Genomic DNA, 13,174 nt, shown 5'->3' with positions numbered 1-13,174 from the left:
ACATTTTTGTAAGAAGGTGAAATTTAAATATTTTAGGTTTTATTACTAAATTTTAGAATTTATTAGTATTTGGAGGTTTTGCAAAGTTATAGAGAGTTTACATTTCAAATGGTGTATTTCTTGTATTAGAAATCATTTGAAAAACTCTTTATCCTTGATTATTACCTGCCTGATTCATTTTTTCCAATCTTTGTGACCTTTTTGAAACAGTGTACGGTCATGTGTTGCTTAACCATGGCACACGTTCTGAGAAATGCATTGTTGGGTGATTTGTCATCGTGCGAATATCATACAGTGTACTTACACAAACCTAGATGGTATAGCCTACTACACACCTAGGCTATATGGTACTAATTCTATGGGACCACCATCATATATGCGTCCGTCGTTGACTGAAATGTCGGTAGTGGTGCATGACTAGAGAGAGAACAAGATTCCAAAGAATGGAGAGCAGAATTTAATCATTGATAGGTTGAAAACTTACATAGAAATTTTAGTCTTTAAGACAAATCATGATACATGAGCATTGTCCAGTTTGAATTTTTCTATCCAATTGTTACAGCTTTTCTGAAGCTATAATTTAGAAAGGGTTCTAATTTTTAAAGCAACTTTATTAAATACAACCCTAAATTTGCAAATAAATAGTCAGTGACTGTGTACTTGTATTCATTTCTGTGGTTTTAATTCTCTGGCTTAATGACAGACAGATACGGCAAGCAGATTGGGGAGGCACTAAACTCTTAAAAGTGGAGGGAGGAGAGGACAGTTTGTGAATGCAGTGAATATTGGGAGTATGTGACCCCGCTCATTTCACTTGCCCCACACTGCAAGACAGTGATGATTGCAAAGTTATTTCCAGATCTGGCTTAACTTTGCTGTTTAAATATTGTCAGTTGTGTTTATTTGAATTATATGCCTTTAAGTTTGCCAAATGCAATACTGATTCATAAGCACATGATTTTGTTTGAAAATTAAAGCTTTTAAAGTTGTAATTCCTCCTTAGAATACACAACTATTCAATATCATAAATGTGCATGAAGATGTATTCCCTAAATTAACTAGTTTTTTCTGTGCTTTTCTTTTTAAAGTAACTTTTTGGAGGGGGAAAGATATCCATATGTGTATTAAAAGAAAACAACACTAAACATGAATAATTAAGTTTTCAGTGATTGTGATATACAGAGAAATTTCAACTTTTAAATGTGAAGAAAGTGCAAGAGTTGATTTTAGTTTAGTATGTTCTGGAAATGCTGTGATCAAATTTATTATTTCTGAAAAATAACTCTTGCCGAAGATTACACTTTGAGAGCTCTGCCTCCACCCAGTGGCACAACAGTGATACTCCATTCTGCTTAGTTATAAAAGCGTAACTTCTGGACCTGATAAAGAAGAAAGTCTTGGTAGTAGGACTGGGCTCTAGGGTGGGATGAAGGATCTTCATTATATACCCTCTGAACAGTTTTCAGTTTGTACCATGGGTATGTGTAAATTGTGTAAGTATAAAATAATCACAAGGAAACATTCTGTGGTATGGTAAGAGCAAAGTAAAAGATTGTAAAACTATTCACAGGATAATATTGTCTATGTTTAGTTGTCTGTAAAAAAAAAAGACAAAATAATATCAAAGGTTAGTGCTGTGTGGGTAGAAGAACAGATTATAATTGTTTTCCTATTACTTTTATAGTATCTGCTAAATATTCATAGTGGGAATGTGGTAGCAATTTATTTAAACTTTCTTGTTATAAAGCCCTTCAGATGGACTTAAAATACTGAAGATAATATTCTCACCTACTACAAAGATAAGCAGATTTTAACGTTTTGCCTTATTCATGTCTTTTTCTCTGAAATAAAGCATTGCAGATACAGCTAAACCACCTCACCTCCTCTTTCCATTCTTCTAAAGTTGTTGTGTATCATTCTAAAGTCTGCTGTACTTTAATTACAGCAGGTATATCCATAAGCAATAGGTACAATTGCTGTTTGTTTAAAAAGTTTACATAAATATTATCAAGCTCTAGGTATCGCTTCGCAACTCCTTTTTGCTCAGAAGTATGTTTTAGAAATTTTCCATGTTTGTATATAGATTAAATTCACTGTAACTGTTTAATAAGAGTTAACCACAGTGTATCTGTCTATTGTAATAATAAACCATAGTTTATTTATCTGTTTTTCTACTGAGATAGGTTCTTTCTACTTTTTTGCGCTTACAAACAATATTGCAGTGAGTATCTTTAACTCTTTCTTTGTGCATAACTTTGAGAGTTGCTCTGGGTGGACACCTGGAAATGGATTGCTGAGTCATTGGTAAGGTACCTTTTATTAGTCATTGCTAAGTTGCTCTCAAAATGGCTCTATCAGTTCACACGCCCACCGTTTGTAAGAGTGCCTGTCTACCTGTCCTCTCCAATTCTTGGAATGATCTGATTTGTTTTATAACTCGAATGGATGTGATATGATACCTTACTGTTATTAAAATATTTATTTCCTAATGACTACTGAGATTGAGTACCATTTCATTTCTGGGTCTTTGTCATTTCTTCCTCTCTGAGTTGCTTGTTCCTGCTATGGAATCTCTCCAAGATTCCTAACCAGTCTGACTGGTCTGGAAGAGGTTTTTCTTTTTGATTTTTTTTTATTTTTCTGATTATTCGAGGGTTGCAGGTATTTTCTCCTAGGCTTTGACTTTTCTTTTTTACTGTCCTACATTATTTATTTTCTTTTTTAATCATATGAGTTTTTAAAAATCATTTTTAATGACAAATTATGAATCTGATTTGTGCTTTTTATGTCTTCTTTATGTCTTTTTCAGAAGATGATAAATTATTGTTTGATCTCCTAAAAGTTTTTAAGTTTTGCTTTAATCCATTAGTCTTTTAATCTACCTGGAAGTTATTTTTGTTCATATCGTGAGGAAGGAATCTAAATATATCTCTTGATGTATGGACAGACAGTTGTCCCAGCCTCATTCCTGCTCAATCCCTGCTGATTTGTAATACCACTTCTCTCCATAGATACATAAATGCTTCCACGCTCTCTGTTTTCTTCCATTGGTCCTATTCTGCTTTAGTTGCTTTATATAGCTTTATAGTAAGTATTGATGTTTGATAGGTCTAAATTTTCCTTTATTATTCATGACCAGAATTGCTACTTTTGGCCATTGGGCTTTTACTGGAATTGCTTTGAATTTATTGATTTATTTGGGAAGAGTTGTTATTCAGAAATTTTATTGAGATCTCCTTTTATTTAAATAAAATTTATAATTTTCTCTGTACAGTTCTTGCATGTCCTTTTTTTTGTTGTTGTTGGTGAGGAAGATTGGCCCCGAGCTAACATCTGTTGCCAGTCTTCCTCTTTTTTTTTTTGCTTGAGGAAGATTGTTCCTGAGCTAACATCTGTGCCAATCCTTCTCTATTTTATGTATGGATGCCAGAACAGCATGGCTTGATGAGGAATGTGTAGTTCTGCGCCTGGGATATGAATCCATGAACCCCGTGCCGCTGAAGCGGAACATGCACTGGGCTGGCCCCGAATGTCCTTTTTTTAAAGATTAATTTCTAGCTTGTTTTTTTGTAGTTACACATGTTGCCTTTCTTAAAAATATTGTACTTCGAATTGCCCGTTGCTGATCTTTAGGAAAATGCTGTTGATTTTGGTATGCTGATCTTGCACTATATGGAAACATTAAATTCTCTAATGAGAGTCTTTTGGATTTTTTTGTGTGGACAATAATAATGAGTTATTTTTTCCTTTCCAATTGTTAATGCATTTTCCTCCTTATTGTCCAATCTAGGACCTCCAGTAAAATGTTGAATAAAAGTGGTTATTGCAGGCAATAGCAATTGCCATTTCTGACATTAGAGAGAATGCCTCCAATATTTCTCTGGAAATCATGAAGTGTGATTTTTTTGCTCTTTGTTTTTGATAGATTACTTTAAGTTAAGAAAATTAATTTCTATTCCTATTTTGCTAAGAATGATTTTTCCTTTAAATCACTTGATGTTAAATTTTACCAATTTTTTTTCTGCACGATTTGAGGTGATCAGTTGTTTTCATTTTCTTTTTTCTTTTCAAGATTGGCACCTGAGCTAACATGTTGCCAATCTTTTCTTTTTTTTCCCCCTTCGTCTTCTCCCCAAAGCCCCCAGTACATAGTTGTATATTCTAGTTGTGAGTGCCTCTGGTTGTGCTGTGTGGGATGCCACCTCAGCATGGCCTGATGAACGGTGCCATGTCCATGCCCAGGAACCAGCGAAACCTTGGGCCGCTGAAGCAGAGCACACGAACTTAACCACTCAGCCACTGGGCTGGCCCCTATTTTTCTTTATTCTGTTGAATTTTAATCTGTTTAAATAAATTCCTTTGAATGTCAATGAAACTATTTTCGTTACAATGTGCAGTTTCTATAATAAATTGGATTTGGTTTACTATATTATTTTGGATTTGGTTTGCTATATTATTTTACTTAGGGTTTTTACATCTTTGATCGTACATTAGATTAGCCAATAATTTTCCTTCTCGACACTCTTCGTTTGATTTTGGTATCAAGGTTATATTAGCATCACAAAATGAGTCAAGGAATACACTTTATTTTTCCATTCCATTCTTTTCTACTCTTATAGAGGCAGTATAATGTAGTGGTTAAGAATTTGGGCTCTATAACAAGATTGGTTGGATTTGAATCTTTACTCCACCGTCTTATATATATCTCACTCCCCTCTCCATCTTATATGTTAATGTTGTCTAGTGTTTTGTTTTGAATGTCCCACAAAACATTTATTTTTTGTGTATGCTTATAGGAGGTATTTTCTCTGAGTCTCAGCTTCCTGTCTGTGAAATGTAACCTACCTGTGAAGTTATTTTGTAATTTAAGTTAAATCATACCCGTAAAACACATAGAACAGACCCTAACCCGTAATAATCCCTAATAAATGTTTTGAATTTTTTTCTATACTCTGAAATAGTATAAGATACAGATTACTTGTTCTTTGGAGATTTTGGAGAAATTACTTAGAAATTGAGCTTGGCGTGTGTGCGTGTGTGTGTGTGTGTGTGTTGGTTGGAGGGAAGGGGACAGATTTTTTTAACTATTGTTTCAGCTTATAATGGTTAAAAGTCTAGATTTCTTAAGTTATATGTTTCTAGAATATTGTCTGTTTTATCTGAATTTTAAAATTTGTTGGCTTGAAGTTGTCCATAGTATTTTATATGGTTTTTTAAAATCTTACTTACATCTTTAAATCTTCTTTTCATTTCCCCTCCCTTGATTAATCTGGCATAATTTGTCAGTTTTATTTCACTCTTTCATTCCTCAAAGAACTAACTTGTTAGTATTGTTGATATTCTCCATTTATTTCTGCTATCTTTTATTTCCTTTATTGCAATGTACTTTTTTGTTTGTTTTAACATTTAGGCACCTAGCTTACGAATTTTTCAGTCCTCCTTGTTTTCCTTAGTGTATGACTTTATGGCTGTGAATTTCCCTCTGAGAACCACATTAACCTAATCCACAAGTTTTGATATGTATATTTTATCATCTAGTTTTAAAATGTTTCAAACTTCTAATATATCTCTTCCTTGAAATCTGAATTATCTGGAAGTATGTGTTTCAGTTTCCAAATGTATGTTTGTTTTGTTTTGGTTTTTGTTCGGTGGTTGTTTTTTAAAAACGTCTTTACTGATTGATTTCTAATTGTGTTGTGGTTAAGGAATAGTGTCTATATGACATTTATTCTTTGGTATTTCCTGAAACTTGTTTCATGACCTAGTGCTTATTTGATCAAATATTTTAAATTTCCATTAATATCTGAAAAGTACCTTTTCTTAATATTTAATTATAGGGTACTGTATTGTTGGCTAAATCAGGTGTGATGATAAAATCTATATACTTAGACATTTTTGTCTGCTTTTCTATCAGTTGCAGAGGGATGTTTGTTAAAATCTCCCACATTTATCAATTTCTCCTTGTAATTCTACTTATTTCCATTTTATATGATTTGAACCAAGTTATTTGGTGAATACAAGTTCAGGTGTAATATCTTTTTTAAATATTAGCTATTCCTTTTATAATTATGTAGAGACTTTATGAGTAATAATAATTTTTGCCTTTAAGTTTGTATTATCTGATATTAAAATAACTAGAATAGTTTTCTTTTGATTAATATTTGCCAGCATGTCTTTTCTCTTTAAAATTTTTCCATCATCAGGCTCTAGATATGTCTGTATAGCAATAGCAATAGCTGGTTTTATTTTGCATCTCATGTGAAGATCTCAGTGGCCAACTAATTTGATTGTTATATTTAATATGCTTGCTAATCTGTTTGGATTTATCTCTGGCATACTATTTTGTGGTTTCTTTTTTCCCCACCTCAGCTTCTCTCTCATTCTCCTAAAGGATCTTCAGATGCTTTAATTTTAGTCAGTCCTCTCCCCATCTTATATGTTATAATGTTACCTAGTATTCTCTTACGTTTTGAATACCCCATAAGTCATTTTTTATTGTTATTGTTTAGATATACTTATGTCTTTTCTTTGTTCATAGTTGCATTTTGCTTTTTACCCCTTCCTTTTCTCTTCTTCTTCCTTGAAAATATATTCCTTGGTAAAAGGTCTTTCAGTGAGCGATTGGGAGCAGTGAATTCTCTCAGCCTTTGTCTGAAAATGTATTTTCACTCTCACTTGAGAATAATATTTTAGCTTGGTGTCAAATTCTAGATTAACAATTATTTCTCCTTTACTACTTTGAAGATATTTGTCGTCATTTTCAGGCTCCTTATTGTTAATATTGAGAAATTTTAGTCAAATTGTTCCAGTTTGTTTTTAGGTATTCTCTCATTTCTCCCTGATTCCTTAAGAAATGTTTTCATTGTCTTTTGTTACGCAGTTTCACTATAAATTGGTTAGGTGTTGATTTTTTCCCCCTGATACTTGATGTGTTTTTTGAATTTGAGGATGTATGTCTTTTTCAATTATGAAAAAATTATTAGCCACTTTCTCTTTAAATATTATTTTTCTTTATTCACTCCTACAGGAATAGTAATTATATAGAAATATTAGGACTAATGAATATTAGCCTGTTAGTTGTATGTTGGATCTTATTTTATCTTCCACATCTGAGCCTTTTTTTTATATAGTCTTTTTATCTATCTGTGCTGCATTCAGAGACGTTTCCTCAGATCTGTCTTCTAGATTACTTATTCTTTCTTCAGCTCTGATTTTGTTTAAGCCATCCTCTGAATTTTTCATTTCAATGACTATGTTTTTATTTCCGTTAGTTCTCCTTGATTCTTCATAAAATCTACCCATTTTCCCACTTTTTAATGCCTTGTTTTTTTCTCGTATTTTCAAGTTATTATTTTATAGTTTAATGATTTTAAACATCTTTATTTTTTAGTTTTACTTGATAATTGTATTATTTGATGTTCTTGATTGATTATTGCATCTGTTTTTTGAATTTGCATAGTAAACCTTCTGTTGTATATCTTTTACTGAACTGTTTTAATGGGACTTGCTTTTTTTTTTTTCTTTTCCCTGGAAACACTTTGTGAGGGGTAGGAGTACTCCTCAAAATGGTTTCCGTTGCTTCTGGTAGTAGTTTCAAGGGTATCACTTATTCAGGGCCAGTTTTTTTGTTAACTTTGGGATTAGGGTTTCACAGGCCCTTCTGATAGTATAAACTTGAACTGCAAACTAATGTGAATTAGCTTGTATTGAGTTTGAGTATTGAATACCCAGAGTATTGAGTTTTTCACAAGAGCCTTTTTAACTCCCTGTTTCCAGAGATCATGCATTGAAGGAAGTTTCTTTGTTCGTTGGTCAGAGTTTTTTCTAATGTACCCTTTTATTGAAGGATGTAGCCTATCTAGGCCTAGGCTTTTATCCAGAGCCTTCACTTACAATTACACCTCATTTGGGCCCAAGAAATCATTTATATCCCCAAATTAAAATCCAAACGCTTAAATTACTGAGACTGAGAACCTCCCACAGCAGTTCCAGCATCACTCATAGGCCTATTAGCTCTTACTTTTAGTCTCTCTATGTTGACATCTGAGAATTTTCTCTTCCTCCTTACAAACTCACCTATGCATTTAAAAGTATGGTTATATTTTATTCAGCATATCAGGATGTTTGAGGGTATTTAAAGTGTGTTGTTGGAGGTAGGGAAATAGTGGTCAGGTTACCTTTGACTGCCATATTGCTAGAATCAGGAGTTCATATATTATTTATTATTTTTGGTTGTTTGTAGCAGGGGGAATCCTTTATTACAAAACAAAAATTTATCTTCTCTTCCATAAGAAAATACAGCTTGAAAAATAGGGTCATATTAAACTGCTATGCTTCTATATGTAATTATTAACAGTAGAATGAAAAATTATCTCAGAAATAAATTTCTATATAGTGAATTTTAGTGTTTCATTTTACTACTCATATATCACAAGAGGAGATGGATGTCCACCATCATTGGGAATTAATAATAGCCTGAAGATATCCTAAAACATATTTACATTTGTAAAGAAAAGCTTGTTACAAGGTCAAAGTGCACTGATTTTTAATCTTACATGAATTTTATGGTGTTTTAACTGTATGCAGCCCTGTCTAAGCCTCTTGAAGCAACAAGGAAGAAGGACCCTCAACTCTAAGTGTGTATAACTCTAATGCAGTTATACATTAGGAAAATTTGTACATTTTTCTAGGCAAAAGAGATGGCAACATATGTAAAAAGAAAACTTTTGGATAAGATTTTAGAGTTGTAAACAATTTCTAGATGTGACCCATTTATAGATTCTCGTCTTTATCTTATATTCTTTATTGGATTACTTAGAATTTTCCTCATATAAACTATTTACTTTCTTCTTAAAGGTTCATGCAATATCTTTCCATCTCTGTGAGTAGTACTCATTTTTCCAAGCAGTAAATCTTGATTCTTCTCAGCCCTTCTCCTCACATCTACAGTCATGACTGAATCTGGCTACACTTTACTGCATATTCCACATAACCAGTGATCGATGAGAATGGCTGTAGTACATGCTGAGACTTGTGGAACTTAATTATCTGTGTCACTTTGGGCACATTCTTTTAGTATTTGTAGGATATTGTTTCTTCTTTGGCAAAGTGAGAACTTCAGACTAAAGATTGTCAGGGTCTCTTCTTGTTTTCCAATCTATAAATCATTATAAACAAGTGAGAGAAAATTCTAGTTGCCTACTAAATTACAAATATTTTCATAGTATATAATTTATGTTTGGAAGAAGCCGTGTACAGTTCTGAGGGAGGTGGTCAAAAATTCTGAAAATATTCCCTTTAATTTCACCTCATTTTCTCCTTATCAGTCTTATGCTATTTCCGTAATTTTTTCTGTTTGAACCGTTCATTGATTCACTCAGTAAATACTTATTGTGTGTCTGCTTTTTGCCTGGCACTGTGCTACTTGTGATGCAGTGTTAAACATGATACACAATTACTGCCTTCGTGGAACTTACAGTCTAATGGAGGACAGACAAGCAATGTGCTGAGATAAGTTACATGATGGGGAAATATACTGTGGTATTGCCATGTGAGCGCAAGAGGGCAAACACTGACCTCAAACTTGGAGGGTTTGGAAACTTCCTGGAGGAACTGCCATTTAGCAAAGTCGTGAGATGGGAGGTCAAGGAAAAGTTGGGGAAAGGAGGCATGGAGGCAAGAGAGAATAATTCTGGGAGCTGAGAGAGGTGTACTGTTCCCAGTGTTCTGTAACAGAGAAGAGGGACACAAGTTCCAAAATAGAAGCTAGGTAAATAGGGCATTCTAAGCCATCTTAAGGAGTTTGACTTTATTCTAATCCTAAAAGTAATGGGGAGGCATTTAAGGGTTTTAAGCAATAAAATGTTACATTCCTTTTCCAATTTAGAGTGATCAGGCAGGCTGCAGTATGGAGAATAAATTTAAGGAGAAAGATCAGTTATTAGGCTGGTACAGTAGTCCAGCATAACGCAGCAGTGGTGGGGATGTAGGGAAATGAACAAATCTGAGAGTTATTAAGGAAGTAGAATTGGAAACACTTTATGATTAACTAGATGTGGATTATGATGGACGAAGAAGAGTCAAGAATGCCTGTTGTTAACTTAATTAACTGGGTGAGTGGTGGTGTTATTTACCAAGGAAAGGAACACAGAAGGAGTGGGTTTGGGGAGGAAAATGTTGAATTCAGTTTGGGCATCTATAGGGCATCCAAGTGTCCAGTACGTAGTTGGCTGCAAGGTTCTAAAGTTTAGGAAAAAGATTAAAGCTGGAGTTACGGATTTGGGCTTCTGTAGTCTGCAAATGATCATTGAAGTCATGAGAGTGGATGAAATTTCTCAAGAAGAATAAGTGGAACAAGACTAGAATGAGGCCTAGAGCAGAACTTTGAAGAAGACCAACACTTTAGGGAAAGGTAAATACCGAGCGGGGTGAGAATGTGGTTAAGAGAAGTTAAGGAGAGGACAAAGTAATAGCAGGTGCTGGTCCAATGTCGAGGAAGATTGAGATACTCACTGACTTTAGCTGCAAGGAAGTAGATTATAACTTTGTTGAGAATAATTGTAGTGAAATTGTACGGAAACATTTTACGGTTCCTCTGATGAATGAGTGAAGATGAAATAGTAGAGAAAGTAACATAGAGAATTGTTTTTCATAAGAGCGGGGAGAGAGATGTCAGCTGAAAAACAGTCTAGGTAGAGGAGGGTTTTTTTTTGTTGCTGTTGTTTATCTGTTTTTTAAGTTTGTTTTTTCAGCGTTGGTTTTTAAATACTGACAGGAAATAGAACGGGAGAAGATGAAAATAAAGGCAACATAAGGGATAATCCATAGGTAAAGTCCTTGAGCTTGGGGTAGAGCATGGGACAGATAAGTGGAAGGAACAGAATCTGTGAAGTAGAAAGGTAGAAAAATGGTCAGAATCTAAATTGTCTGATTTCAAATATGGAGCAGTTCCAAATGATGGCAAGACGAGGCATGAGGGTGAGTGGTAGAGTTGGAGGTAAATGTCATATGAGAAGAGATAAAAACCATGGTTAAAGTGTTGCGTAGGTCTTACAAATGGGATTGCTCAAGTTCGTGATAGGTTGGGTGGACTGGTAAGAGAGAGAAAGAATGACCAGGAAGTGACTAGTGAAGTGGAGGTGAAAAATTCACGTGACTTAATAGTGTGGGCTTCAGAAGGAACACATTTTCATAAAAGGGTGTAGGAGTAAGGGTGTACAGACAATATTGGGGAGTGAGAAGGCCACCAACCTGATGTTCTGACGCTGTAGTATATGAAGTATACAAGAATAAACAGCTTCAGCTTGAGAAGTTGTTCTTAGGAGAGTTATGCTTCAATTAAGGCAAAGAAATGGAGTGCCTATTTAATGACGATACTAAGCACGTAGAGGAAGTTTGTATACTATCTGCATGCATCTAGACTGCAACTGATAGCAGAAACAAGAGAATCTAAGACTTCTGGTTAGTTCCACAATAATCAGTGTTCAAGAAACAAGTTTTGGTCTGACCTCTGCCTAACTAGCTGTGAGACTGTGTATGCAGTGTTTAAATGATCCTTGATTTAAAATTTCTTAAAGTACAAACATGTTGCACTAACTCAAGAGATAAACATTAAAAAATCCAACCTATTTTTTACTGATAGTTTTCTTCTTTTAATGTTAAAATTCATGAAAAGGATGGCAACAAAGTACAGATTCCTTATAAATATGTTGTATTTTTAAATTTAAGGATTTATCTTGGGTAAATTTTTAACCCTTTTTGGTTAGTAATGTCAAATTTTATATTAAAGCCTCATGTGTTTATGTTCACTTCTGTTCATTTTTTAGACCTGTTTTCAGTTTTATTTTTTATTTCTTAATTTTCCTGAGGAGCAGTATAAGTGATAGAGGATGGTAATAATTGTGCAGTTACTTACTTCAATAATGGTAGATTAAATGGTGACATATTAGTAACATCAGTTCTCTTTTTTTGTGTATTTGTATTGTGCATAAAAGGCACATAGGATTTTATGAGTGTTTTTATTTATTCATGTTTGGTTTTCAGGGGCCATGGCTAAACCTGCGGGGTCATTAGCCAGAAGCAGTAGCTTGTGTCGCTCTCGTCGCAGCATTGTGCCGTCCTCACCGCAGTCTCAGCGTGCGCAGCTTCCTCCACATGCTCCTCACTCGTCACACCCTCGGCATCCCCACCATCCCCAGCACACACAGCACTCATTGCCTTCCCCTGATCCAGATATCCTGTCAGTGTCAAGTTGCCCTGCTCTGTATCGAAATGAAGAGGAGGAAGAGGCCATTTACTTCTCTGCTGAAAAGCAATGGTATTGGCACTGAGTGAACTACAGTATATGTTGGGCTGGGTGGATGTGAAGTGGCATGTAGGAGGTGGGAGTGGGGTGGGTAGGAGTGGTGCCTTATATGAATTTTCTATTGCTGCGTAAGGAGTTACCAGAAACATAGTGGCTTCAAGCAAAACACATTTATTAGCTCTCAGTTCTGTATGCCGAAATCCAAGTGTGATGTTGCTGCTCAGGGGTTCACAAGGCTGAAATCAAGGTGTTGGATGGGCATTTTTCTTATCTGGAGCTTGGGAGCCTCTTCACAGCTCACTTGGAGGTGGCAGAGTTCAATTCCATGTGGTTATACCACTGAGGTCTGGTTTCCGTGCTTGCTTTTAGCCACGGGCTACTCTCAGTTCCTAGAGCCTGCCTACTATTCCTTGCTACATGTGGCCTCCATCTTCAAAGCCAGCAACAGACAATATCCCTTCTGTCAAAGCTCTCCTTTGCTTTAAATCTCTAACTTCCTCCATCTCTAATCATTCGATCCAAATTTAAAAGGCTCACCTGGATACTAATCTCTCTATCTTAAGATCAGCTGGTTTGGGGCCTTAATTACATCTGCAGATCCCTTCATAGCAGCACCTATATTAGTGTTTGATAGAATAACTAAGTGGAGAAGATGTGTGTAAACCAGGGCTAGGAATTTGGGGACCATCTTAGAATTCTGCCCACTACAGACATAGGTAGGTTTTTTGAGGTATAACTGCTTAGAGGCCATTGCACACAATTGACTCAAATCTCAGAACATAAACTAGTCAGTTTTATTTGTAAAATATAAAGGTATGAACTTAAATATACTTGAGCCAAAGAAACATTAAGTATGACTGAATTTTTGAA

The 13,174-nt window shown here is 34.8% G+C and overlaps 1 protein-coding gene across 8 annotated transcripts in view; it reads left to right on the top strand.

Annotated features, from left to right (window-relative positions):
• The window catches only part of STIM2 (stromal interaction molecule 2), a 170,501-nt gene that overhangs the window by 149,307 nt on the left and 8,020 nt on the right, over positions 1–13,174 (top strand). For all 8 annotated transcript variants that reach the window (XM_070262518.1, XM_070262521.1, XM_070262519.1 and 5 more), the window contains one exon: positions 12,043–12,316. In XM_070262518.1, the coding sequence (XP_070118619.1) occupies positions 12,043–12,316 (274 nt within the window). The remainder of the gene's footprint in view (positions 1–12,042; positions 12,317–13,174) is intronic.

Source organism: Equus caballus, chromosome 3 (genome assembly GCF_041296265.1).
Source record: "Equus caballus isolate H_3958 breed thoroughbred chromosome 3, TB-T2T, whole genome shotgun sequence".
Classification (NCBI taxonomy): domain Eukaryota; kingdom Metazoa; phylum Chordata; class Mammalia; order Perissodactyla; family Equidae; genus Equus; species Equus caballus.
Note: the sequence above shows the minus strand (reverse complement) of the source record. Positions and strands in the feature narration are given on the sequence as shown.